We start from the raw sequence: 27,655 nt of genomic DNA, 5'->3' as shown, positions 1-27,655 counted from the left end.
ATGCCCTGGAATTCACCCAAAGGGCTCCCGAAGGTTGATGGTGGATTTCTCCACCACTCTTCAAATGAATGCTAGCGTGGATGCCTGCCCAGTAGAAATCCTTCTGTATAATTACTTTATAATGTCTACAATCATTATAAATTAAGTTTATATAAAGGCAGAATAAAGCAAAGGGAGGAGTGGAGATGGAGGGGAAGAAAAACTCATTGAAGAGCTAGGAGAAGAAACATCTTCTCAGGTCAGCACACCCAATATAAACTCTGCAAGATCTAACCTTCATGAACTTCCCCCCACCATCCGTTTCTAATTATTTCCCCCTTCCCATTTACATTTTGGTCCAACAACTTCCAAGTAATACTCCTCATGTTGCAAAAATTAGTAACCTTTCTGAGCCCTCTACAGCAGCCTATAAAGCCATTACCTTTCTTCTGCATCACCTTTTTTAGCTTGAGTCTGCTGAGTCTCTCCCAATACACAGCCAGACCGACCCCTGGAACCTGTCATGCTCCTATGCTTATACATCATTTTTGGAATGACTCTGAGAAGGTGGGGGAGAAGGAGTAAACCAAGTCCCCATATTGAAAAAAATGAAATTGGATTCTCAAATGTATATAGCAGCAGCATTTTTATTCTTATCTTTAAATCCTTTCAGACATGGACATCTTGGCTGGCATTTCTCATGGCTAAAAATGTAGAACAGTGACAATATTTGAATGATAATAGCTAAACAAAGCCCATCATTTGTGTACATGAGTGTAGAGGCATGGTTATCCTCCCTTCTGTCCCATGACTTCGCCACAGTGAAGGCAGGGATAGAATTTCTTTATATGTATACATAACTGTTTATATATTAGACAGCTTGTACTGCAGACAAAGCTAGTATTGGAGGTACCATTTCAAACAGATGTAAGAGCATGCTACTGTCCCGCATTTCATCTCTTCCACTTTTCCCCCTCCTTCTATTCCCCTACTCTGTGCACAGAGCCTTTGAAACAGGAAACAAAAAGCATTCCCTCCACACTTTTTGAAAATGCCCAGCTCACTGGAGTTACACTGATGTGCTCCTGCTCCTTGCCACACTGCACCTCCAACTAAATTTTACTAACTGCACAGCATACAGTACAAATACAAACCACACATACAGACACGCTGGCCTCCAGAATTATTAACTTTATGGTAAACAGCATTAAAGCTCTCATTTTCATCTTTATTTTCTTTTTTTCATTTTGTGGTTTGTCTTTATGTAGACTAGTGTCCCAGTGAACAGACTGTACCTCAGCAGGGTCAAAGCAAGGAAGACCACAGCCCTCTGCATGAAAAATAGCATATTTTCTGGTGAAAGGAAGAGCCACACCCCTGTTCCCCAGACCCTAAAGCTTCAGAGTGATTCATTCCATCTCCAAGATGCATATAACACATACTGTCATCACATTTCGTTATGTCAGAGATTTGGGGGAGTATGGAGAAAAGGGGATTGACTTCGAATAAGGAGCTGCCACTATCACAGGAGTCACAAGTCACTTACATGGACAAGACTTTGCTATACCAATTTACTGAAATATCACAGCTTGTTGCTATCTAGTCTGTTTTATCACTCTCTAGTGGACTAATAGGGCTGCTCTTCTACTGGGTCAATGCAGCATGCATACACGGATTAAGGGCTTCAGTCAAGTTTACTACCCAGGCTCTTAAATTTAATTAAGTCTACCACACATCAGAGACATGCAGTTGGAGATGAAAACCCTTTCTGAAACTGTCCCAAGTAAAAGTGAGAAATTCCTAGTACTAAGCATCCTCAGTTGTATCACTTGTTGTTACCTAGCTCTTTTCTTCCTCCTTGACTCTCTTCGTAAATCCCAAGAAACTCCTCTCGGCAGTTTGGTGATGTTCTTATTGACAGATGCTTTACCATAATCTTTGCCATGCCCTTCGGAGACACACGGAGTATCCAAGAGCACTCTGGGCTTCCCACATACCCTGACAAGGATGGAGCAAAGATAAACCCCCGGGGCTCTTCTAGCTCCACTTCTGATACACATTCTGTGGATAAATACACACTTCAGTGATAAAAGCATCAAGAAGAGACAGTAAAAGCTTTATATAAAACCTGCCAGTTCTGCCCATGATCGAAAACAGTCTAGCAGGTCAACAAAAGTAGCAGAAAATGGTTTTCTGGTGTGTGTACATGCATACACACATTTTGAAACTCGTTCTTTCACTCTTTACCTCCACAGGTGTTACTAGATATGATGGAAATCCAAATATGCTGATATCATGGGCAGAAGCACAGCTACTGCAGTCACTGGAAGGGCACACAAAATTAAGCATAAATATAGGGTTATTTTTTTTAAACCAGATCCATTCATTTTGCCTAAATAGTGTTCCTTTCAGTAAAAACTATTAATTTTTTTTAACTCCAGCATGCAGACTGGTACAGTCCTGCAGGATCTTTGAAAGTGCATAGGATCATGAAGTAGTCCTGTTGCCTTCGCCTCAGAGACCCAGGCAGCAGACACAAGGTAGGCAACAAAGGGGTGAGATGCTAGGTTGTAGAGGAAAGAAGACCAGCTTGCAGATTCATTTTGAGCTGTACTATAAATCTATGCCTGAAAAAAAACAGATGAACACATACCAGGTTGGTCAGGTCCCCACGCTAAGAAGCCTACCAAGCTGAAATGTTCACTCAGTATTAAGGAAGAAAAGAAATTACATAATTATTTATTCTTCCTTGACCTTGCAGCCAGCCTTTGATGAGAGTTATGAAATATTACGCTTTTGTCTGTTCATTCTCTAGTTCTCCAGAAACAGTAGGAGAGTGCTTAGCCTGCAGCTACAAGCATACACAGTGCAGTCAGACTCAACACTTGTTAAATAAGAGACCAATCCAACAGGGAAATATTTGGAAGCATCTGAGTAGTTATAACAGAGCAGGAGGAGAGAAAACAAGATCACTAATGAGAACTGTATGTCCCTTTAGTACAAGTATAATAGGGTTGTTTGCCTCCCAAGGCGGCAGTTTTTCAAGTCATACCCTCTGTAGAACAGCTTTAATTCTGTTTAAGCACGATTCCTCCTACACCAACATTTACGAGCTTTCTGCTAAGACGGGATGCTGACTCTGCGTGTCTCTGCGTACCTGCATGGGGTGTTGAGAGCACCGAGGGGGAGGAGGAAGAGCTGAGCCCCTCGGGTTGCAAAGCAACGAGTTAATCATGCAGCTTTGTGCAAGGGCAAGGCGAGGGCTCCTGCCTGCATGCAGCACTGCTGGAAGACGTGGGCCCTGTGCTGGCAGCAGGGACTGCAGGGAACAGCTGCCATCTGGAAGGAGGGTAAAGCCCGTGGGGCTGAGACACAGAAGCTTGTCTCTAGGTACATTTTAAAAATCATTTTTGCATTCAGGGTGAGCCCCAGATTCAGGTCATCGTGGCACGATGCACCTGCCATGGTTTGAACTCAGGCAGTAATGAGCAGCTCAGCTGAGATAAGCCTGCTCCAGTGCAGACACGAGGCTCGTGTGCATTTCCAGCTCCATCTAGCCAGTGCTGGAGCTGCTGGGCTAATGCAAGGAAAGCATTCCCTCCTGCTGCTTATCACTGCAGGGACCTATTTTTATCTCAGCAGTGTGATGTTTTGCAGCGCCACCAAGGATGCCAATAAGAAGAGGAAAGCACACAATGTGTGCCAACACCCTGGCTACATCACAAGTCCTCAAGCAGAGCTGGTGGCACATCCCCTCCTGAACATTTATTTGTTGCCAGAGCCAGTGTCACCCAGTAACTTGAGAATGCCTCAGCCTTTCCATCATTCCTCCTCCAACACTGTCACAGTATCAGATGTAGAGAAACTTTCAAATGCTTTATCAGTGGGGGGAGGCACATCAGAAGGACAGGGCTGTTTGCTGTGCTTTAAAAGCAACAAGCTGACAGAGCTCCTCACCCAGGAGCAGGGCTCTGGTGATGCTAGGTACATGCACAAGAGATCAAGTAATTGTCCCTACCATGAGGAACTCAGTCTAGAATACAGAAGATGTGTTTTAGGAGACTCACACTTGTTACTGAGCTCCACCTAGAGCTGCTCCCCAAACTGAACCAGCTCCACTACCTCCTGCAGACCATATGCTGCAGCCTCTTGCACACAGCAGCTCCACACAGCTGTGCAGTTACCCTGTGCTGATGCCTCTCCCTGTAGTTTTGCAGGCAATTTCACCGGCTGCTCCTGCACCAAGGTTCCAGGTACGGCATTACTTCCCCATGGCATGCTCTGTGCAGAATCTGAGGAGAAGCACAATGCACTTCATTTAATACAAAACTCAGTAACAGTTATCATGGCCAAGCACTTCTCACAACACACAATCACGCCTGTATGAAAGTCAGGTAAAGGAGCCAGTGGTCAGCATCTGGCCCAAAAAGCCCTCAGGGCTTTGAACCTTTCATATGAAACTATGTGCAAAAGCTGAATGCAATACTAGAGCCTCCACCTCTAGGAAAGATTTACAGCTATGGAGCTGAGCAATTCCTCTGCATAAACTACCTGACCTCCAATAAATCCACAAAAGCCATTACAGCCTAGGGAGCACCAGGGTCAGCAGCCAGTTGTGTCAGATGCAAGGGTATGGAAGATCTCCAGCCAGCTGCAAGCTTACCTGTGGGGATGCTCTGGCTACCATACAAGTGATAACTTGCTTCGTTAACTGGTTTTAGCTAGGAAGAAAGTTCTCCCTTAGTCAGCACCTGTACTAACATTTCTCTTAGGTCTACACGGGACTATGAATGGCACCATGATTGAGAAAGACAGACAGCTGCAGCACAAAGCAGCAGAGCCCAAGTGCTCATCTGACCCCAGAATGGAGCATTATCCACACAGTGCTCTTTTCTTTAATATATACGTTAATTTCCTGCTCATAACTACACTATTCAGGCTACAAGAAAAAAAAAGTATTGTTAGCAGAAGTCTTCCATTTTCCCTTGGCTGTAATATAATAAAATATAGGGTGGGTAGAAACACAAAAACTCTGTCCAGGATTAGCTCTTTCCCAAGAAAAGTTGTGGGACAATCCCAAATACTCACTAAATGGAGAATTACATTCTTGGCTGTACATGTGTGCAGGCAGGGAAGGAGGATAAAGCCTTGGAAGACAAGTGTTTTACATCAGCAGTTTCCCAGCACAGCTACTTTGAGCCAAAGGCCAAAGTGAAACATTTCTCTAGAATGACAAATCAGTTTATTTAACATGGAAAAAGAGACTTGAAGCTATCTGGTGGCTCTTTGAAGTCTATTGAATCATATCACGTTAAACAGCTTGCAGGAGTGGATTTCTCCATTCACCAATGAAGCTATAAAGCCGTGTTCACCTTGGCCTGAGGAACCTCAGCAGGAAAGAAACTTCTGGGAAAGACGAGTGGAAAGGGCTGGTGCAGCAAAGCAGTATGACAATACTGGGTTCACAAAGTACTTCATACAGGTTTGCTCCCCTCACTTCTATGATGAGCGCCCCCAGTTTAAGAACAGGGTCCTCTGTCTTTGTAAGAGACCCATCACTTTCATTGTATCAGTCCTTATTCACTAGTACATAAAATATTTTCCCTTGTACCTTTTTTGCAGAAATTTATCTTGCACATATGTGCATGCACACAGAAGTTCAGTTTACTGTTGTCCCAGACTATCTTGTCTATCAAAGCACGGGTCTGGTAGGAATTTTCAGCAGCAGCTGCTTTATACTGAGAAAGGTATTTGCCTGGAGATTATATTCCATTTAAGAGCCAGAAGTGTTAAATACAAGTCTTATGCTTCTGAAAGTCCCATTCCAATTTCCAGTAAGCTTTTTTTTCCTTACAAGGAAGGTGCAAGGAAGAGGAGGAAGAAGGGACTGTCTGCAGGAAGGCAGTGAAGCCATCTGGATTTTTTTCCTTCTTTCTTGTAAAAGTCTACCAGACAAAAATCTCAATGTACTTGGAATATTTTCCACAAAGGAGTTATATCCAGGACTCAGATTGTTTAGATGGAAAACTCACCTTTCATTGTCAGTCTTATCCAGTCCAGGAAAATCCTCACCCTTGAGTAGACTCCTGGTTTCTTTGGACTTGCACAGCCAACACCCCAGCTGGCAACGCCATAAAGAATAAACGGTCCGTTTTCCTTCCTGCAAACCAAGGGGCCACCAGAACCACCCTAGGAACAAAGACACAGGGAGATCTTGCAGTTCTCATTTGGCCTCTGCACTGCTGCAGCTGAGAGGAGAGCTGTCAAAGATCAGATTTGCCCAAGAAAAAAAGTCTCTGTGCAAGAACAGGGCACAGAGCTGCTGGCAGCTCAACCCTGGATCTGGAACAAAGACTGATTTAATGGCTTGCTTATCGGTGTAGAATAAAGACTGAGCACAGGCTGAAAACCAAAGAGCACTAGTCAATCATATTTTATGGTATGCATCATTTATCAGTCCACCATAAGACTGTGGTATTGAGCAGAACCTGCATTTTAGCTTGACAATGCCTCAGTAAATTACTTTGCCTTTTATTTACTCAAGTGTTCTTACCAGCTTGCCTCATGATTTCAGGGCGATTAGTTAGTTCTCAGACACTGCTCGGAACAAGAGTTTTATAAAAAATAGAAATCACCACAGATTACCTTGAAGAGCATGCCTTGAAAGGGGTTCCAAGCCAGCTAAAATTAGGAAGTATTCACTAAAAAGAAATGGGACTTGGAAAGTGCAGGGAAGAACATCTCCTCCACAGGCATCTTGGACATTACTGTCCAGACAAACACTAAAATCTATGGCCCCACTTCCAAGCAACACTGCACATTACATCTGCAGTACAGACTGCCTCTTGTTCACAAAAGTAGTGTCCACTTCAGGAACAGCAGTTGTTGGAGCTTTTAACAGCCTTTGCAGTTCTCCTGTCTTCACCAGCCTCTTTCCCCAGATGGTCTACCAACACCCAATATGCAGATGCCTTCAAGAATGCTCACCTCTAGTTTTAACTCACCTGACAGGGGTCCTGGCCTCCCACGGAAACAAAGCCAGCACAAAGCATCCTAGCTGTGATCCCTCCAGGGTGACCAAAGTAGTAATTCCTCTCACAGATTTCATTCTCGAGCACAGGCACTTGCGTCTGCTGCAGTCGCTTAGATCGGCTCCCCTCTGCTTGGGAAATAAATTCTAGGTAAGATCTGGGCAGAAGAATAAAACAAGAGATGGAAGCGTATGTTCAGTTTATAATGGACAACATGCAAAAATCAGAAGGCCCACCTTCTTCAATGATCCCCCAGCCAGATGCAGTGCAGAGGGAAGATGAAGATAATGTCTCTGTGCTGTTGGGCAGACACACTGGCCTCACAGCAGTATTGTACTCCAGAGGGATGTCTAGCTGCACCAGGGCAATGTCAGAGTCGTAGCTCACCACATCGAAGTGGGGATGCACCACAATGGTTTTAACCTGTCTCACCTGTAACGCATCAGAGGGATCAGGGCAAAGAAGGGACAAGCTACCTTCTAAGTGCATCCTGAAAGCATACTTGTAAAAAAGAGGGCAGAAATCCCACAAGCAATGGCCAAGCTAATTAAAAAGAAACTAAGAAGGTGCAAGGATTTTGAAGACAAATCCCCAGCTTCTCAGTTTTTTTCAGCCAGATTTCTGGGATGTATTATTTAGACCTCCTGAGCCTACAGCAATGGCTGTTCCATTGTGCAGACGCAAGTCAGTAAGGTTATTACAGAAGACTGGTGTGGAAAAAAAAGTGACTCACATTTATTTCTCTCTCCTCCCCATCAGGAAGAAAGAGTCAGCAACCATTTTATTGACAGATGTATTGCTCAGCACTGAGAGAGTAAGATATTGAGGACACTCAGTCATCTGCTAGATTTTTAAGTCTTTACTGCTAGTAATAAGAAGTATATATATAAAACATACTTCTAGAAGCTGCAAGTTAGCTGAAAAAGACCAAGTTACTGGAGTTCCTTTCTCATCCCTGAACGTGGGCTATGTACTGGTCATTTTGTCTTGCTGCCAAGACAGTTTTATTTGTGGACTTAGATCTGTTTTGAGAAATATGATAAGGGCAAATATATCAAAGTAAATATTTCTAATGGTATTGCTTGTTTTTACCTGTTCTGTTGACTCTCTCAGGGCTCTGTCATGGTCTCCTGCTGTCACAGTCCAGTGCAAGGGTTTATTGGATCTGTATAATGAAAGTAAACATATTGGAGCTACTTACAGTCAGCCGTACAGCTTCCTTATTCAGCAGTCATACATCCCTTCTGGCTCTTCTCTAATTAGTCACTTATTCCCAGGACTGCTGGGCAAGAGCTTCTCACCCTGACAAATGCACTGCATCAGTTCTGGCTTTGCCACAGCTCTGATTGCAGCCAGTCCAATTAACTTTAACAGATCTCACAGGCAAGACCAAGTCATCACCATCTCCCAAATCACTCATCACATAGGAAGGGCAGGAGGGAAGCCTCACAGCGGACACAGAGGTGTGAGTATGACCTGCAGCTCTCCAGCCTGGAGGAGCAGGGGGAGCGCACAGCACGGGGAGAGGAGCAGAGGTGGCCGGGGACATGCTGGACACACTCACGGCTGCACACAGTGGGCGGCTGTCAGGATCCATGTGGGGCTAATGACAACCCCGCTGCACTGGTAGTCTCCAAGGAAGTTCAGGGCAGCGTGCCATGGCCAGCAGTGAGGACAGGCCTCCTCAGCCCCGCTAATGCGCTTGAACAGCCACCAGGGAGTCACTGGGGGAAGGCCACAGGTGTCTGCGAGAGCCAGAGAAGAGTTGGAAGTTGGGAAGGAAGTTTTCTGTTTTCCTAGATAACCTCACGGAGCAGATACAGCTAGGTCAAAAGCAGGAGAGACCAAATTTGTCTGTCCTTTTCTGGAAGTGGTGGGGGAAGGAAAAACAGATAGATGAAAGCTGGAATCCTAAGGAGTTTAGCACTTCAGAGAGCAAAAAAGACTCAGGCACTGAAAGCAGGCCTCTCCCACCCTTTACCCCTGTATCCCCACTACCTGCAGGAATTGCATATGGCCGAACAGAGAGAACATACTGCACGTATGGGGAATGAGAGATGGTGCACTTCCCTTTCACTTTTTGTCCATGGAAGTGGTGCACAAAAGAGGACCTGAGGTCAGCAACTGCCTCACTGCTGAATCCTTATACATTAAGGCTTCGCAGACCAGATCATCTGAGCAGAACTTAATTTCTTTACCTAAGGGGACATCCCTCAGAGGCAACATTGGTGCAGACGCTAATCCTGAGTCTTCTCTTCTTGCCTCCTCTACAAGACAGGAAATAAGAGTTAGCTCTTACTCACATTAAGAACTCTTGCCTGTCCCCTCAAAAAAGGGCCCACTTGAAGGTAGATGTTATTCACCACCACCACCACACGGTCACAAAAGCAGGAAGCAGTAATAGCAGTCTAGCCCCCCAGGTTCAAGACTCTTCTATAATGAAATTTTCAAGGGGAATATTAGAATGGCAAAATTAACAAGGCTGTTTGTTTCAGGTATCAGAAGTTAGTCATCTAGTTTCTCAGTGAGAAATGAAAAGAAAACCATGCTTCATCTCCCTTATTCGGGAAAGAGAAATCTGCCACCAGTATCTATTCCGTTTTAAAATTATTTTGACAGAATGCAGCAGGATAAGGCTAAAACAATAGGCTTGGTTATCTAAGAACAGATGCAGATGATGCAGACATTATTAGACACAGCAGGCATCTCTCTACTAACCTGAAAGAACAAAGGTGAGCCGGGCTCTGAACCCTCTGAAGTTGTTCTCCTCATCACTTTCAAAATGCACCAGCATAGTATTTCCCGAACTCAGCACTGGTTTGGGAGTTGTGAATCCACAGAGATTAGCTGTGGGAAGGAACAAGAATGTATATTCTTAAGACTTTTAAATGTCATCCCTCAAGCACTTGTTGCTTTAGCTAATCTAGGTTTCTAGAAAACAAAAACCCTAAATATTCGGAGACTTCCTGAAGAAGTTTTTGTTTCGATCAGAAGAGACACTTGCATGACAATGGTAGTCAGTAACATGCATAAGCAATAGCAGGCAGAATTAATCTTCTACAATCATGCTACAGACATGCAAAAATAATCCTAGCTTTTGCATGGTGGAATTACAAGTAATCTTGAACAGACAGTGCGAATGCCCCCTACTGCACAAAGAAACCCCACTTGAGGACTATTTGGCACTATTGTGGGGTACCAGCAGAATCTCTCCCAAATGGTCTACGTGTATAGCTTGAGGACCTAGAGAACAGCTACTAGAGTTTTCCTCCTCCTTTTGAGAGCACTCAGTTTGCATAGCATCTGGAAGTCCCATAGCTGCAGCTGGACAGGGAACTTGCACTCTATTCCAAAGGAGTTTTTCCTGTAAGAATCCAAGTTTCCTATGGCAAAGCTATGCTGGAAGGCATACCTCAACTGAAATGAGTCAGGATGATGCTGAAAGCTCTCCCCTGCAAGATTCCAGGTTTAAGTTTGCCAGCCTTCTTCCTCCCATTTAAACAGATGTATTTCCGATGGAAACCAGATATCTTTTCAATGGAACTATAACATTAATATTTATTTACCACTTGGTAAACACATGCAGATTACTAAATTACCGCTACAAAATGGATGGGGACAAAACAGAAGCAGTTTGCCAAATATTACTTTTCATTGGTAAACACAGGACAGTTTCAGCCTCTTACCCAGCTTATTTGTTTTTGTTTTTTTTTTTTTTAAAAAAAAGAGCACCATCTCCTCATCACCTGTCTTTTGGCTCACATACAGGCCTATAAAGAGTTAGCTAGAATCCAATTCAAATATCTTCACTTCTGAGCACTACATTGCTTTTCACCTTAATAGATATGCTCTGCTAAACTGAGTGTGGTGCCTGGAAATTTTTTTTAAAAAGCTGGAGTGTTACAACATGCTTTCATTTAGTCCAAGCAGGAAGAACATCTGGAAATACAGATATTCAAGAAAAGAAAATTAAGAACATTTCACTAAAGATTTTCATATTGATAAAACTGAAGCAGATTTAAAGTGAATAATTAGAAAAAAATATTTCCTTCTGAAAGCATTGGAAAATGATGCCTCAGGTTAGCAATTTTTCATTAATGGAATCTCAACAAAATTAGCTGAATTCATAAAGAATTTATGTCCATTTCAGTGGAATTAGACACCAATAGACAGCCATGCTTTCGCTCTGCCTTACTTTAAACATTTATCTTCTTAATGAATCTTAGAGCAAAATTGCTCTTGCTCTCTCTTTTGAGAGAGAGATGCAGAGCAGAGATCTGATCCAGCAGCACACTTGTGTGCTCTGCTAGCTCTGCAGCAGGACACGAACCATAGTCCTGCACACAGCTCCACAACACCAGCCTTGGTGTCCTTGGAAATGCGTAGCCTCAACCAGGACATGGGATCTCCTGTGCCAATGGTACACTTGGCCATGGTGGGCAAGACAGAAGCAACATAGCTTTTTTCTAGTTTGAAACTGAGAGTATTCATGCTCACCCAGCTGGTTTTCCTCTTCTGCATCACTGTAAACATTAACGGCATCGTAAATACAGCCTGGGCTAAGTTCAAGGGCAAAATCTTCAAACTCCAGCTGCAAAGAGGACAAGCAAGAAGGAAACATCAGGAGTGGAGTAATATCTGAAGCACATAGTCTTTTTAACCTTGAGCTGGAGAAAGATTACATTTAGGAATTTGGGCATGGTTTTTCTTGTCAAATGTTTCACCCTTTCCATGAAAATGGCCTGTGGGCCACCTTGGCATGATGGTGCTGACTGCTCACCCTTGTGCACAGCTACAGACAGGACTGTAGAGGATGCATCTGGCCTAAGCTTTGCCTTCAGGGATTTCTGCTGTTTTGTACTTTTGAAGGGTCAGCATCCCACATGGAACACCCTTTCAAGAGCTTTTCCTTTAAGCACAGAGAGTGGGTGATTTTTTTGTTTGGTTTGTTTTTAATCCATACCACAAATTCTCACACTGACAGAGCAGTGGCAACCCAAAGAATATGTTTTCACACCCTTGAGCATCACTAGGTTTAATATAGTTTTCCAACCCTTAGCCAAGGCGGTAGGGGATGAAAGATGTTGCTGCTCTGAACAATGTAAGATGGCACTGTGGGACAAGCTCAGCCGGATGCTTGCTGCACACTAGGAGTGACATGCAGTAAAAATAAAGAGATGCTGTTACTATGAGTAGGAACTATTACACACAGCTCATGCGCAACAAGAAGCAAACATCTTGGTATAGGGCTAAGGAGTAGCTTGGTGGTATTGACACTGCCATGAGGAAGAAGCTGGCTGTTGTTTGCAACATGAGCTCTACCTCCCTTTTACCCTCAGAACTCTGTGCTGGACTTCAAGGCAAAGCTATGCAGAGATGGTATTGGTGCCTGCAGACCTGAAGCACTTACAACAGTCACAGCAGCTCTGCACACAAGTTCAGAGGTGATGCCTAATTGACAAAATATGCCCTGCAAAGAATCAGTGACCTAGAAACCTTACAATTTACGGTCTTGCGTGTCACAGATGTTCTGGCAGGATTTTATTGAATCACTCCTCTGAACTGTTCACAGTGCAGAGGTTTAAGTGCAGTTTCTCCTTTTATTACCTTTACAGCATACTCTACTGGAGCCTCAATGAGCCAGTGGCACTTGGTGTTCCTGGGATACAAGCCAGGGTAGTTTGCAGAATCAATCTTCCCCTCTTCCTCCAGCATTGCAACACTCCCACAGCCTGAACCTGCAACACAGACCGAGAAAGGAGACAACTTAGCAGCTGGGATTACACAGCGCTTTTAAAAAGCTCACACCAACAACTTGATTTTTAAGGTTGCCAGGCAAGCTAAGGATAGCTTTTAATTTTAAAGGGGTCAGAAAGGAAAGGAGAGGAGTTTCTACAGTGTGGGCAAGGTTACCTGCTTCGGACTCCTTATGGACAGCTGTGAAGGTGAGTTCAAACCCACGGCCAGTGTTGCTCCCATCAGAAACAAATGTAATGGTGGCCTGGTCCGACTCTACCAGCAGAGGGGCTGGGAACACGTTCCCACAGACTTTGCCTGAGGGAGGCAAGGATTTGGTGGTAAACGTGAACAGAGCACACATTTATTCAGGCAAATCTTGCAGTGATTCATTAAGCTGGATCCCATTACAAAGGTCTCGTCTCACACTGAATGGGGAGACTGTTCAGCCTTCATTACCTATAAATTATTTAGAGGATGTAGAGAAAAACTGAAGAGATGGGACTTCATCCAAAACAACTGCATGAACAACCAAGTATTTCTAGAGGATGAATTGCATGGACGAGGGATGTTAGGCTATTATTAGCACATGGTCATTAGTACTAAGAGGGGAGAAGTAGTCAGCATTTACTTGAAATATTTATCAGTTCAGTACTAAGAGCACCTTACAAAGGGACAAGAGGTCCCTTCTGTTTTGGTCTCACCTCTACAGTTACTTGGTAATCTGTATGCTTGCTGTGCCATATAACCAGTTTTGAAACAACAAATAGCCTTTCTGAGCTGCATCTCTAACACACTTGTTGGCAGTGCTAGCACATCAGAAAGTCACCTGGATATGCACCAGCCAAACAAAGCTAAACACTCAGTGTTCTGTGCTACCCATGGTCCATAGGAACAAAGCAGGTATATAGGAGACAAGGCAGACAGGGCACAGAATTATGCGCAGCTAAAAGGCACTGTTGAGACATGTTAGCCCACCACAATACACTAGAAGCGAACATAAATATGAACATGTCCCTCAGTTCCACTTGTCCCACTCCATTTGGGGTCACCTCTGCCTTGTTAGATTCATAGCACAAAGAAAGGCTTCTCAAAGCCAGCTAGATTTGCTGTTCCTTATGACAATGAATGAAAGAAATTATTCCCAGTTCTCCTCACATCTCTAAAGCATCCAGACTTACTGATCAGCTCTCTTCTGCTTGAGTAGAGGGACACGTAGTCACGGTCACATCCAACTTGGTACTCTACATCTAATTTAGTGAAGTATATCAGGATGATTTTCTCCTCCGGCACTGTTATGTTCCAGGTGCACAGGCTAGAAGCAAGCAATAGTAAAGGCATGTATCTGCTTGGCTGAGCCTAGCCCTGGTCAGTCCCTCCTTGGGCTGGGAACCTCCAGCAACTACCTTCCTGCAAGCATGCACCAGAAGCTGACAACCGAGGTCACCAACTCCACTTGGTAATGTTATTTTTATAAAATAATCTGTTATATTATCATCATCTGAGCAGAGAGTTACCAATAGCAGAAGAGTGCTGTGGATTTGTTTGGCGCTAGGGAGATAGTGATCCTTCCTTACAGTAGTGACAGCTTTGTGTTGTGCTAATGGCACCACCAGCCCAGCTGATCTCATTTCTGCGCCTCTTGCAAGAGGCTGAAAGCTTCTTTGTGTGAGCTGACAAGGATATGGCTGGACCACAGAAGGCACGACAGATCTCTAGCCAGCCACAACCATTTTGTGAGCAGGGCTCAGACAGAATCTGTTACAAACAGATTTTGTGTCTTCCTCTCCTTGCAGCATTACCCTGCCCAGTGAGTGTAGCTGGGGCTTTGCATTGCGGGGAACACCGAGCTGCTGTGAGCTGGGCACTGCCAGCAGCAGCCAGTGCCTCCGAGCCCTGGGCAGTGCTGCAGTGGGTGCCAAGCAGGTACCTGTTGTTGGGGTAGTCATCCTCCAGGGACTGGGGGTACCGAACACGGCCGCTTTCTCCAAAGACCAGTGTGCCTTGGGGACTGCACTGGTCTGGCACAGGAAGGGGGCTTGGCACGGCAGCTAGGGAGAGAAAAGTATCATGGCACTACCAGCCCAGGCACAAGCTATGGCACTGCATTTCCTTCAAACCAGGAGTGCTTGACAGAGTTGAAAGAAACCTCAAAAGTTAATTTCTTTCCCAAAATCCTACTTAAAAATCTCCAATATTACAGGATTTGTGCTGCCAACACACTGGGCCTGCATTCATTCACCCTGCTAAGAGCTGACGTGCCTGCTCCAAGCTTATTTTTAATTAAGCACCGTTTTGTTCCGTCCTTCATTTTCTATGGGCATTTGATCCATGTGGATCCCGATAGCTCTGCTTTGCAGAGCCCTATGCAGCTGCTTTGTAGCCACGTGGCTTCTACTCCTTGCAGTTATTGTTCCCAATTAAAAGGCACATCCTCAGCTGCAGACAGCTCCGCTTTGAACGCACAACCATTAAGGATCCCTAGCAAAGCCGTAATGGGTTGGGTATTAGTTAACACCAACACCTCGGCTTTGATGGCTGTGACAGAAATAACACCATCTCCTTAATAACTTGCATTAGCACTGTAATCATCCGTACAGGAAAATACAAGTGGCCTGCAGGGAGTGTGTGCCCAGACCTATGCCTGGCTCTAAAAGGCACTTGTGATAAGCCGCTACAATTGCGGCACTCAATATAGCACACCTCTTCCCACATGCATTCAAAGTTGTGTTTGAGTAGGAGACAACCCCCATCACTCCCGTATGACATTTCAGGAGCACAAAAGCAGCTCAGGTCTGGAGCTGGCTAGTGCTCAAAGGGAGCTTTATTAGAACAGGGCTGATACACAGCACTCGGGGACACTTCTCCCAGCTGGGAGGGCTGCATCCATCCAGGAACAGGGCAGCTTGAGCAGCCTTCTGCTCTTCCTTCAAGGGATGCAGAGGCCAGATCTGCTACTACATCAAGGTTTATGAAGGGGGAAAAAAAATCTGCCTAAACCTTTGGTTTTGCAGCAGCAAATTAAAAAAACAAAACAAAACTTTGCTGCTGAGGCATCAGCTGGAAACTAAAGAGAAGTGCTGTGGGTGGAGCAGCAGGACATGAATCCCTATGGTGCTGAACAGATAGAAGAGGAAAGAGCCTTCTGGTACTCATACCTACCGGCTGCCATGTGCTGGGCAATGAAGTCCATGACTGCAGCCACCCGGGAGAAGACACCCGGGGAGCCCCGAGCTGTGGTGCTTCTCCTGCTGGCATCCCATCCTCTGGCACAACCGACCCCCCAGGACACCACGCCGGCCAGCGTCCAGGTGCCGCCAGTCCTCAGACATGCAAGGGGCCCCCCAGAGTCACCCTGTTGGGGTGGAAAGGTGCCGTTTTCCCCTATGCCAGCAGCAGCAACCTGGCAGTCCTGCATAACAGGTCAGCTTTACTGCAGCAGCCAGCACAGCCCTGTTTGCTTCTCCCCAGTCCCAGGGGCCTGGGTGTGCGCAGGGAAACCTCATGGGAAAGGTAGGATCTGCCCTCCTTCCAGCTTCCTGGTAGCACTGCCAGGCTCCCTCACCCACTTCCCAGAGCACCACCACTGAAGGTCCCCCCGGTTTCATCAGGGTGGTGGCATTTGGATGCTGAGATGGAGCTCCTGCCTTTAGCAACGCACAGGGCAGGTGCAGGCAAGACAGCAGCTACTTTTCAGCCTCCTGCCCACTCCCCTACTCCCACCATCAGGAGATCTCTCCTGCCTTTGTTATCCTGAAGCTCCTTAGAAAGTTCTTGCTCAGAGTGCTGACAGCACATCAGTGCTGCTGCCTCCCTCTCTCCCCAGAGAAGACGAGGCTTGCAGACGGACAGGCCAGGCCTGCTGCCCAGCAGGAGCCTGGCTGGAGGAGCTCTTACCTTGCAGGCATCCCTCCCGCCGTCAGGAAATCCTGCGCACAGCATGGAGCCCTGCACGGGCGGCAGGTCCATGGCCCTCAGCAGGGCACTGCAGGTCAGGCTGTCGATGAGGGGCAGCTCCACCTCCTGCAGGACAGGAGCCAGCGCCCCGGCCCCTGTAGGAGTAACCAGGCCATGTCCAGCACCCCCACACGACAGCTCGTCCCTCTGAGCAGCACCCTCATCCCCTGGGAGCTGTATCCCCCCCTTCCCTAACACCCCACGCAAGCAGCCGGGGGTCCAGCACTGGTCACCTGCCTGGGTCAGTGATGTACTGAAGCAGTTTGGGACCACCTAGCAGAGGCACGGAGCCAGGCAAGTAATGCATTGGTGTGCCACCCACCAATGCAGAGAAGAGTGCCCCAAAACAGGGCTGGAGAAGGCCGCTCCGCAGGTGGTCAGGCAAACAGACACTGCTTTCTTCCCCCAGGTGCCCTGCTACAAGGCTGGAGATTCTCAAGGGCCAGGGCAAAGCCCTCAGCTAGCTGCTAGCATGGGTGACCAGCCCTGGCAGCGAGATGGTGCGCTCTCTTCTGGGAGGGCTGCTAGGGCGTGGGGGGACAGGCACATCTCCTCTGCATCTCCTCTACTGTGGATGAGCCCCAGACCACAGGGGATGTAGAAACGCAGCTGAGCTGGGGAGGGAAAGCAGCAGCCGCTTGCCTCAACTGTTTCACTGCACCCTGGGCTCCTGAGAAGGGTTTCAGACAAAGTATCACCAGGAGCAACTCCTGTACCTATATATTCAGGCATTTGCATCTCCATCAAAATCTACTAAAACTCAAGCAACTGCAATTCCTTTGAGGGAACACTTTTCTGATATCTGGAGGAGACATGTAAAAGGCAGCATATGTATCAAGTACAAAGGAACTATTCCCACTCTTGTAACACCTTGTAAGGACGGTTCTGCTTTCAAGAGGCTCTGATATACGTGCCTGAATATGCACAGCAGCACTGCAGAGTGCAACCTTTGCTAATGAGCACCAAGGTCCCATGCTGCAGGAAAATGCTGATCTGCACATCTCTACCAGGTGATGGCAGTGACAAGCAGAGGAGCCCTGATGAGCAACAGAGTACTTGAATTCTCCACCTGACAGGAGTCACCTTTTTTTGCCTTGCTATTTCTGGAAAAAAAAGAGTCTCCTTTCCCATATTCACTACCCTTTCTTCCTGCAGCTGTGACCACAAGACCTGCCAGTTTACTCACCCTCAGACACCTTGCCCCAGCCACTTGTCACACACAGTGTCCCCACCTCAAAGTCTTCATCCCTGTGGGGGAGGCAGATTGGCTGGACCTCGTCCCCTGCGGAGGAAAGGGTGCACAGACGAGCACACAAACTCAGCGCTTCCAGGAGCACATCTGGTTTACAGGTATGAACAGCACCCTTCTTGTTGCACTATTTCATATTTTCCCCTTCCCAAAACACCTCAGTCACACGTGGGTGTTTATAAAATAGACACACAAACTGAAGTTAATCACTTGTAAATGACTTTGTACTGAGACATGGCAAATTCAGAAAGTTCAGGAAGGTAGCTAGCTACCACTGAATGTTAACTTCAGCAGATGCATACTGGGGAAGAGGACAAAAGAGGAAGAGGGGAACAGCATGATAGGGAAGAACAGGGAAGAAGAAAGCACCTTACCCCTACATCTGTCTCGCACAGCATGGGAACAGAGCTGTGCTTGGGAAATTCTTTATATCATTTTTTTCCGTGAGGACCAGCACTGATCAGTATCAGAAAAGGAGGTATGAAGGCCATTAAAAATTTGAAGGGCTCATCTCATTACAGTCCACGCTCATATTGGCTAGTCTTTCCTTGTCATTAGCGGAGAAATGGATCACAATTCTCCTTGGCTGCCTTGAAGGGGCACTGGCAGTGTTCAGCCTTCAAAAGGGCTTGGCAGGGAGCCCTGTCATTTCTTTCCAAGGTTGTCCATAGGGCTTGGACAATGTTGAGCCCAGTTCATGCCTACAGACACCGATTTAGCTGCTGTACAGGCACAGAGGCAGCCCTCAATACAGCCTTCCTCAAACTGACTGTCAGGATGCCTGAGCCCTGAAACAAATGCTTCTTGGGCCTTATTTCCTACATTCCTGCCATTACAGGCAAAACGTGAGACTACCAGCATCCGAACCAGTGATCTGAGAAGTGACAGAAGGTTATTTTATGTTGGCTGATCTGCCATCTGATGGTCACAGTCAGGCATGGCCAGTTGGCTGTAACTCAGCAGAGCTCTATATAATAGCTCAGGGAACTGCTTTTGAAAAGTGTAGGAAGGGAGATTTGTACTACTTTCCTAACACTGAGGCCCTAAAATTATCTCCAGAGGCTTTGCCTTTGCCTGCAGAAGTGTTTAAAGCAAGCAGGTTTTAATCCAGCCTGCATCTCAGTGGGCAGGACCCTCGCAGCCCACTGCTAACAAACAGCCAGGGGTCACAGCCAAGAGGAAGCTGATAGCTTTCCAGCAGCTCACCAAGATCCAGCATCAGCACAGCAGGGCTGAAGGAAACAGCACTGGCACCACTTGTATGAAGGGAGCACAAAGGCACAGGGGAACCTGGTGCACAAAGAAGACATGGGCGTATTCAAAGCACAGACCCTGACCCAAGGGACAAACTTCGTGACAATTAATCAAAGTCCCTTCAGATCAGACTAGAGTTAACCTGACTGTGTTACTTTGATGAGAATTAAAAGCAAAACTAAGGGGACTTTCACCACATCAAGACCCCTCCACCCCTCGAGTTCCCGCTTACCAAAGCGGGCTGGGTGCTGCAGGTGCAGCACAGCCACGTCGCAGTCCATGTAGTGCAGCCGGTTGAACCCAGGGTGGACGAACACATGCAAGACGGGGATGCTCTGCTCCTGCCTGTCCACCCGCTGGAGGTGGTGTTCCCCCACTGTCACCACCAGGCTCTTCAGGAGTTTCCTGGTAGGAAAAAAAAGTGCCAACATGATGCGGGAGAGGGCTGCCGTCACAATGCAAAATATTTCCTGCAAGGTCCCAGTCAGGCATGGGTGCTGCAACCCTGCAGCGTGCTCCTGCACTGGGAACTGGACTTCCAGCTGGGCTGACTTCACTTCAGCAGCCACTCAGGATTCACTGATCTCCAGTTGGAAAAGCTGGGCTTTTAAATGGATGAACAGGCTTGTTGCATCTGTTATCCATCAAGCCAGCCAGCGCAGAGCTGCCAGAAGATGTCCCAGCAGATTCTACTGCAGCCAGCCTGGATGGGATAAAGGACAGTATCTGTTGCCTTGGGCCTCACCCAACCTCTCCACTGGTTTCAGCCCTGAAACACAAAGCTTGTTACCTTGTTACCCTTGTTACCTGCAGCCCAGGTTCCTAAATGCACATGAGGAGCCTCAAAATCAATGGGAACTGAATGCCAGAGTAGTTTTGGCCCCATAAATCCTCCATCCTAATTTTGTTATCAGTGCATTCAGGAGATGAGCAGAAGCAGACATCGAAGAGCTGTTACGATGTTTTCAGACAGCTACACATGGATTAAATTAATGCTAGACAAGTTTATGCCCATTACAGTTTTCTGCATATTTTATAAGCAATATATTGTCACAGTTAAACTTAGAGCAATCAGCTCCAGCATAGTCAAAGCCATTTACTACGTCTTTTAGCAATTAGGTCGTTATGCTATCAGAGCTGTCATACCCAATAACTAGAGGGACAGTAGAGGAACTACACCTCTGAGTACTACAGCAAGTGCACTGAAAGCTGCAGGGTGGGACAGTATTATCCTTGATGGGACACATGAACTGGGCTCACAGATATAGCAGCGGGCACCACCAGGAATACCCAAAACAGCCACACAACTCATCTTTGTTTCAGCTGCCAGTGTCTCATTACAAACTCACAGTGCAGGATACAACACAGCAGCAAGCTTGTCTTGAGATCTTCACAATTAGGGCTGATTAAAAGGTCTGCCTGCACTACTGAAACAGGACAAAACTCAGACCTGGACTGACTGCCTCTTTTCTCCAGCCTACATTCACCTGGGAGTCCAAAAAACCTCGGTGCTCAGACAAGAGCTTTGAAGCCTATTTATTACTGACTTATAGTAGTTTTCTGGGGTTTTTGAACCACCTGCCCTCAATCTCCTCTACAATCTCCATGGCATTATAGCCCTTCATGAAAGCCCGACTACTGTGAATTACACCGTGCTATTTCAGCCACGCAGCCCTCAGAGGTGGCAAATCCAGGCAGCCTGGCAGGTACACACATTAAAGCTGCCTGCCTTCAGGTGTGGCACCAAGCCTTCAGAATCAAAGCATTGGGGGGAATTAGGGGGTGGAGGTGTTCAGTGCAAGCCTGTGCTTCAGTGTTTTCCAGTAAATTAAGATACATATAGATATATTTTCACCTAGGGAAACCCTTCTTCTCATTTTCTAATCACTTTCAGACATAAGTAAGCTGAGCTGTGTCAGTAGGTTCATTAATCTCCAGAGACTGTTTACTGAAACTGGAAAGTTGCTGCATTTCCCAGCAATTTCTGGCACCCAGAGCTGCCTAGCAGTGCAAATCCCACAGTAGATGGGAACACAGGAACAGCATTAGCAGCGTAATTGTTGAGAGTAGAAGCACAAGCTAGTTTCTTACTGCATACAGGAACAAGCAGGTGTCTTGCCCATTAAAATTTTTATACCACAGCAACTTTGTCATCATTCAACATCAGTCCTCAGAAGTGATGCTAAAGTTCAGTAAGAAACAGATGTGAAACTAACTGGCCTGCCACTGCAGTATAATGGATTATAAAAGGGCTGGCAAAGGTGTCACATATCATTGTCCCTGCCCATTAAAAGGTCTTTAGCATGACCTGTGAAGTTGGTCTTGCATTAGAAGTACAGAAGCCAGTGACTGCTATGAGAAATAGGACAGATGCCAGGGCTGCTTTTACCAGGAAGCTTCACTGCTGCTTCTTCTGTCTCAGAAATGCTTTGCTGGCCTAAGCAAGCATCCAGAGGAGTCTTTTAGAGACAAAGCTCTTAAAATCAGCAATACAGGCATTTAAGAAGAATCATGGTGACACAGATCTCCCACACCCTGATATGTGCCCCAGGGCTGCCCACACCTCACAGAGCTCCCAAGTACAGAAATGGTCCAGGGAGCAGGGACAGGACCCAGGGGACAGCTGTCTGTCCTCTGAGGAAGGACAGGAAAATAGTATTTTCCGGAGCACCGACATCTGTGAAGGGAGGGCACCACGGTAGCAGAGGGCATTACTCTGCAGCAGGCCCAGTAAGGTCACGCCGGCACTGTGCTGCAGTGACGCATACGGGACTCACATCACTAAAACCTTTCGGCTACTCTTTGTAGTTTCCCCACACAAATATATAGTACTTGCACTGAACAGGACACCTGAATTTGAGTTGCAGACTCCCTGTGGTGGGGAGCCCTCTCCTCAGGCTCTGGGGACAAGCATGCAGAGATTGAATGAGAGCAAGCAGGGTGCTTGCTCTCACAAATCACTCACAGGCCCATGGCCCCGTAGTGACACGTCCCATGGAGCTGGCCACAGCAAAGCACTGGCCCCTCTCGGCCCCACAGGTGTCTCTCCTGCCCTCCCTGACCAGCAGGCTCCACACCTGGGCCCAGGAACCCCTCGCAGTCACAACAGGAGCCCAAGCTGTGAGGTGTTTCAGGAGTGAGAGTCAGGACAGGGGGACTTACTGCTCCAGGTTGACCACGCAGTGAGCAGCGGTAATAACCACGTCTTCTCGGACCAGACTGCCACCACAGATATGGAAACGGCCCAGTTTGAGGGACACCTTCAAAGAAAGGGTCAGATATGTTTTAGATGAGGTGACTCCTGTTTCTTACCAAAATGAGGTCAGAGATCAGCCCAGAGAAGTCATTTCCAAGCTGTGGCTGACATGAGGCCTTCAGCCCCAGCAGTATTTGAGAGGAACAAAACCCTGGAGCACCCCAAAACAGAGCAGATGAGGCAGAGGTTCCACTCCTCTTTATTACTGCTGCAAGAGCATCCCCAGAGCTTGACACTACCCAGGGATCCAGGGGCATCCACCTGATCCCAGCACACTGCTCTCTCCCTATGCCATGCTTCTCCTCCTAAAGGACCTTACTACCCTTCACACTACTACCCATATACAACTCCAAGCTTCTGCATGTGTAGGGACTGGTTTTGGGGAAGAGGGAGGTGATAAATACCAACTTTCCTCTGTAGCAGGGCACCAGAGGAGTGTCTGTTCATCCCGCCTGCCTCTGCAAACTCTGTACCATAAAATCCCTCAGACCCACAAAAGCTCTGCAGCTGCATCAGCTCATACCAGCCAGAGATCTTTTCTTAACCATTAGATTAGCTTATTCTTCCCCACTTCTAGAGGCGACCAGCCTGAAAAAGCAGGCAAGAGGGATTTTTTTTAGTGCATCTTCCACTCCTGAGCAAGCAGTGTTCAATGACTTGAGGAGGAAAGAAAGCTTACTCCAGCTTCAATTCCCCCTTCCCCATGACTGAGGGAATGCACTGCCACTCAGACCTGCCAGGGCTGTCCCCCGGGCACCGTCTCTCTTCCTCCAACAATTCGAGAGAAGAACCCCAGCGGCAGAACATCCTCCGGGCTCTCCAGATCAATGGGACAAAGTCCACATTTCAGACCTGCAGTGAGGACAGAAACAAGAGTGCTTTGCAGTGATGCAGCCCCCACAAGCTCAACTGCATCACCTTAAACCCTTCTGGCAGGTGGGGAATTAACAGGGCACAAATCCCAGGTGTCACAGTTTTTCTGACTCCAGTCTGAGCTTCAAGCTGAAGGCAATTATATGGAGGTAAATGAAAACACACAAACTGCATTTCTTGATGAGAAGCTGATGTGTGCAAAACTGAGGTATCCTGTGAGCTGCTTTCTCAATGTGTGTGCACAGTCATAGAAAAGCAAATTTAGATCTCATCCAGTAGTCTAGTTATGCTTAACAAAATGCAACTGGGACTTAAAAAAATAAGTAACAAGTGCAACAGATTATAATGATGTTGCCTGACTTTATTCAAAGCTGATTATTTCAAAGCTTCCACATCTAAGCAGTGCCCTGCAGCGCTTAACCAGAGCAACTAAAGTCGTCACAAAAGATCTCATCTCTGAATCGAGCTGACCCAGCGCTCAGTCTTGGCTTCTGTCTGAAACAGATTGCAAGGAGACAAAGCTTTCTCACGTTGCTTTTGGCATCAATCGCGCCTTAGAAATGCGGACAAGGAGCCCGGGGAAAGTTTGACTTAGAGCTGAGGCCAGCCAGGGATGGCTGGGTCTGATTAAGTTTTAGATGCTTCATTGAACTGTGCAGTTGGAGATAGATGTGTGGCAATCCCTTAGGGTTCCTGGGAAGAAGCATAAAGGGAAAAAACAGCACCCCTCACCCAGTTGGGTGTAACATGCACACTGCCCGGCCCACCGGCTGGGTGGAGGAGGAGGATGGGGAGCACTCCTTCCATGCAGAACATGGTCATCACAGCGCAGGTCTCACCCAAGGGGCCACCACGAGCACTTGGGTCACAAAGAGAAGGAACTGACTCTAAATGTTTGTACCTGAGGTCTGCTGCTGCAGGCTGGGTGGTTTTGGAAGAGGGCTAGCTTCAGGCTTCTGGCTCCTTTGCTGAGGAGGGGATGGCAGCTCTTCCTCCACACCCTTCACCTGGCCTGTGTCTGCACCAGGCAAAATCACGCTGTTGACCACTCCTGTCCCATATGTTTCTTGTGGTAACAAGCCAATAGGAGGGGTCCCCTGCCCCTCCCAAGCCAGGAGGCAAGTTCCTTTCTCAGCCATTCAAACAAACAACATACTGCTCATGATTTGGGAGGTATTTGCACCATGCCTGCCCTGGCAAGAGCCTGGAGTAGCTCACTGGAGTCACCAGCAGGGTGGGCCTGGATCCAAAGTGTTACTACCTACCACAACGCCCTCCCTCCAGCCCTCCCTTTCACTTTGGCCATGTGTCCTCTGTGTAGTCTTGAGGGCTACTTGCTTAACCTTCCCACCAGGATGGCAGGCACTAGACAGCCTGCCAAGCTCTCACACCACCCTGCCTGAGTGTCAGTGAACCAAGGAGCCCGCGTCTTTTTCCTCTCCCCACAGAGCCACCTCAGCAGCAGCCGTGGGCACTCACATCACAAGGCTGTGATGATCCTCACACAACTCCTGCTGTACCACAGCTCTGGAGGGGCTTGGAGCTCTTTGCTGCTGCATCCAGCCCAGCCTCTCTCCCCCTGCCTTTTTATACAACATTTTATCGTATTCCCATGTCACTTCCCAGCCTCCACAGTTGGCCTCAGAGCATTCATTACCACAGAAAGCTCAGTCACAAAATCAGATACAATTTTCTAAGCCATTGACCTGGACCAAGCTCTCCCTAGCCCCTGCTGCTGACTGGCTTTCCCAACAAGAGACTGTGGTGATTATTGCTATAGCAGCAAGACTACTGCTGAAGTAGAAAATAATAGACTTTATCAGGGAGGTAAATGATGGAGAAAACACTCTTCCCTTGGATCAGGGTGGGGGGAAATAAACAACATTAGCAACAGAAGGATCAGCATCATACTGGACCAGAATGGGAGGAATAGCAGTTAACTCATTTTCCTATTTCCTGCTCCAGCTGGGCAGATCTTTTTAGCACTAGCTTCATTACTAGGAGAAAATTACTTGAAGATCACCATTTTTTTCTCCCCAACATGACCCCCTTCGCAGCCTGCCCTGTGCTTATTTTCCCCTCTTACCTAAAAGCATTCCTGAAATAATTTTTTATAAGTGGGAGCAGACAAAGAAATATAAATATGCTAGCCACTCCACGAGGACAGCTAAGAAGGGTTTGAGAACATGCTGCTGTTTAGTGCTCTCCTAGACACTTCTCTGACCAGACTGCCCCAGGGCCACCGGTTAGCAAGCTCAGCAGGACCAAGCTATTGCTCGTCCTTTCCCAGCCAAAAGGGCCACACCACAGCTGAGCAGCCTGTGTGGGGAAAGGTTCCCTTGCTGCAGCAACCAAAAGGGGGAGCACAGCAAGCACCACCTAGATATAGAGGGTGTGAAAAGATTCTGGTCTCAGCAGTCCAAAGCCACCGACCAGAGGTGAGCACACCAAGCTCCGAGAGGGTTTATGAAAATTGACTAGGTACATTCACTTATTTGGTACAGAAGCACATCACACTGGGGCTCACTGCTATAGTCCCACACTGCGGCAGACCCCCCACAGTCCCTGTCCCCCACCCCACACATGGGACTCACCACACTGAGTGAGAAATGCCACCAGCAGCAAAAGGAGCCCTGTTCCCATCATGGCCCAGGGAAGTCCCTGATGCCAGAGCCTTGAGCCCAGGCTGTGCCCTACCAAACAACCAGGTCTCCCCCTCCCCCAAATTAACAAGCCCCTTTAATAGGTGAGGGGGGCAATCAGTTTTGGCAGGTGAGGCTGCAAACCAGGTGGGTTTGGAGGCTCTCCAGCTATGTCTCACTGGAGGTCACCAGCTCCCTGGACTCTCCTGTTCGTGGTGGGCCACCAGGGAGAGTGTCAGGGTCCAGCATCTCCCTCACCATCATCACCAGCCCTGGAGTTGCCTCAGCCTTTGTAGTTTGAAGCAAATCTCTTTTGGTTTTGCAGGGGACAGTTGGTGCAGGCAAGGGTGATGCGGCCAGGATCCTCACCCCATGGGCTCCCTGCCTCCTCACCCAGGCTGGATGGGAGGAGTGCACCTGCAGGGCTGAGCAGAGCAGTGCAGGTGTCAGGAGACGTGGGGCTGATGGCTGTGTTTGTAAGGCATGGTGGTGTGTTTACCTCTCCTAACCCAGAGGGCTTCAGGTGAGCTGTCTGAAACATCCAGCAGCTTCTTGTCTTTGGGGCTTACAGAGAGGCTTCAGGTAGCTGCCCTAAGCATGAAAACTGATCTTTTTTACAGGGAGGACCACAGTCCACATGCTGCAAGAGCAAACAAGGCACAGAGCTGCCTTTTATTCTTAGGCCAGGAACTGCAGAGCCCCAGGGTGCTGCGGTGCCTCCAGGCACGCAGGGCCCCATGGTCACCCACAGCAGTACGAGTGGCTCCCACCCACTGCAGGAGCTGCTGAGCCGTCTGGGGGCTGCACGGCCCTGCCTGCCCCCTGCTGCCCGGGCCGCTGTCCCCACAGGGCACTGCCTGCCCTGCAGGCCAGCAGGCAGCAGGAGCCTCCCCTCCTCAGGTAGTAAAAGCGATGGCCAACTATTTCTGCAAGCAGCAGAGGGAGATGTTACCACCGTGCTGTATTCCTTGTTCTGGAGAGAGACAATCCACACGCTGCTCCACAGGGGAGGATCAGGGCTATGAGCTGGTGGTACATCTCATTTCTGCAGCATAACAAGCATCCACCTGAACAAAGGAGAACCTGGGCAGGGGGGGACTGGGTAGCAAGCTCTGTTATAAAATCCTGCACTGCCTGGATCTGGGAGAACCCCAGGGTGTACAGGCTGTCTTCAAAGTGAGTGTGCAATTCCCCTTCACGCTACAGAGGGCTTTGCACACACCAGGATGTCAGGAAGCACTATGGCTTGTGGTCAGGGCGATCAATTTTCTTCCTGGTCCATTTCTGACAGATGTGTTCATCAACATCATGTATCCCCTGAGAGAACCCAAGCCCCGGGGAAGCATGCAGGAGCACCTAGGGACAGCTGCCAGGAAGAAAGGAATTAGAACAAAATGAGTTTCTTTTTCCTTTCTGTTCTTTTTTTCTCTTTACAGTCTACAGGCTTAACTTTGTTTGATACATTTCTGACAGATGTATAAAGCCCAACACGAAGAGCTTATGTGAGTATAACAAGTGCAAATCATCAAGACAATGTGCAAGCATCAGCCCCCATCTTTTCCCATGTTCAGGCTCCAAAAAATGCTTGCTCTAATATTTTTATATGGCCAGACTCAAATACACAAGCTGTATAGTTGCTCCTATGTGAGCAATCAGTTGGACTCCTTGAGGACTAAAA

At 47.4% G+C, this 27,655-nt stretch overlaps 1 protein-coding gene across 5 annotated transcripts in view; it reads right to left on the bottom strand.

The window, feature by feature from the left end:
• Positions 1 to 27,619, bottom strand: part of OVCH1 (ovochymase 1) — a 41,226-nt gene extending 13,607 nt beyond the window's left edge. For 3 of the 5 annotated variants that reach the window (XM_066998585.1, XM_048057862.2, XM_066998588.1), the window contains exons 1-22: positions 25,930 to 27,619; positions 24,237 to 24,353; positions 23,196 to 23,314; positions 22,369 to 22,466; positions 19,439 to 19,611; positions 17,890 to 17,985; positions 16,644 to 16,798; positions 15,909 to 16,101; positions 14,677 to 14,797; positions 13,928 to 14,061; positions 12,924 to 13,064; positions 12,618 to 12,748; positions 11,508 to 11,601; positions 9,729 to 9,857; positions 9,209 to 9,277; positions 8,575 to 8,755; positions 8,103 to 8,175; positions 7,247 to 7,442; positions 6,984 to 7,138; positions 6,012 to 6,168; positions 4,164 to 4,271; positions 1,819 to 2,040 (exon numbers count right to left, since the gene is read on the bottom strand). In XM_066998585.1, the coding sequence (XP_066854686.1) occupies positions 1,819 to 2,040; positions 4,164 to 4,271; positions 6,012 to 6,168; positions 6,984 to 7,138; positions 7,247 to 7,442; positions 8,103 to 8,175; positions 8,575 to 8,755; positions 9,209 to 9,277; positions 9,729 to 9,857; positions 11,508 to 11,601; positions 12,618 to 12,748; positions 12,924 to 13,064; positions 13,928 to 14,061; positions 14,677 to 14,797; positions 15,909 to 16,101; positions 16,644 to 16,798; positions 17,890 to 17,985; positions 19,439 to 19,611; positions 22,369 to 22,466; positions 23,196 to 23,314; positions 24,237 to 24,353; positions 25,930 to 25,981 (2,914 nt within the window). In that variant the 5' untranslated portion in view covers positions 25,982 to 27,619. The remainder of the gene's footprint in view (positions 1 to 1,818; positions 2,041 to 4,163; positions 4,272 to 6,011; positions 6,169 to 6,983; positions 7,139 to 7,246; positions 7,443 to 8,102; positions 8,176 to 8,574; positions 8,756 to 9,208; positions 9,278 to 9,728; positions 9,858 to 11,507; positions 11,602 to 12,617; positions 12,749 to 12,923; positions 13,065 to 13,927; positions 14,062 to 14,676; positions 14,798 to 15,908; positions 16,102 to 16,643; positions 16,799 to 17,889; positions 17,986 to 19,438; positions 19,612 to 22,368; positions 22,467 to 23,195; positions 23,315 to 24,236; positions 24,354 to 25,929) is intronic. The other 2 variants (XM_066998597.1, XM_066998594.1) reach the window with 2 other exon arrangements.
• Between the last annotated feature and the right edge of the window lie 36 nt (positions 27,620 to 27,655).

Source organism: Anser cygnoides, chromosome 1 (genome assembly GCF_040182565.1).
Source record: "Anser cygnoides isolate HZ-2024a breed goose chromosome 1, Taihu_goose_T2T_genome, whole genome shotgun sequence".
NCBI lineage: Eukaryota > Metazoa > Chordata > Aves > Anseriformes > Anatidae > Anser > Anser cygnoides.
Note: the sequence above shows the minus strand (reverse complement) of the source record. Positions and strands in the feature narration are given on the sequence as shown.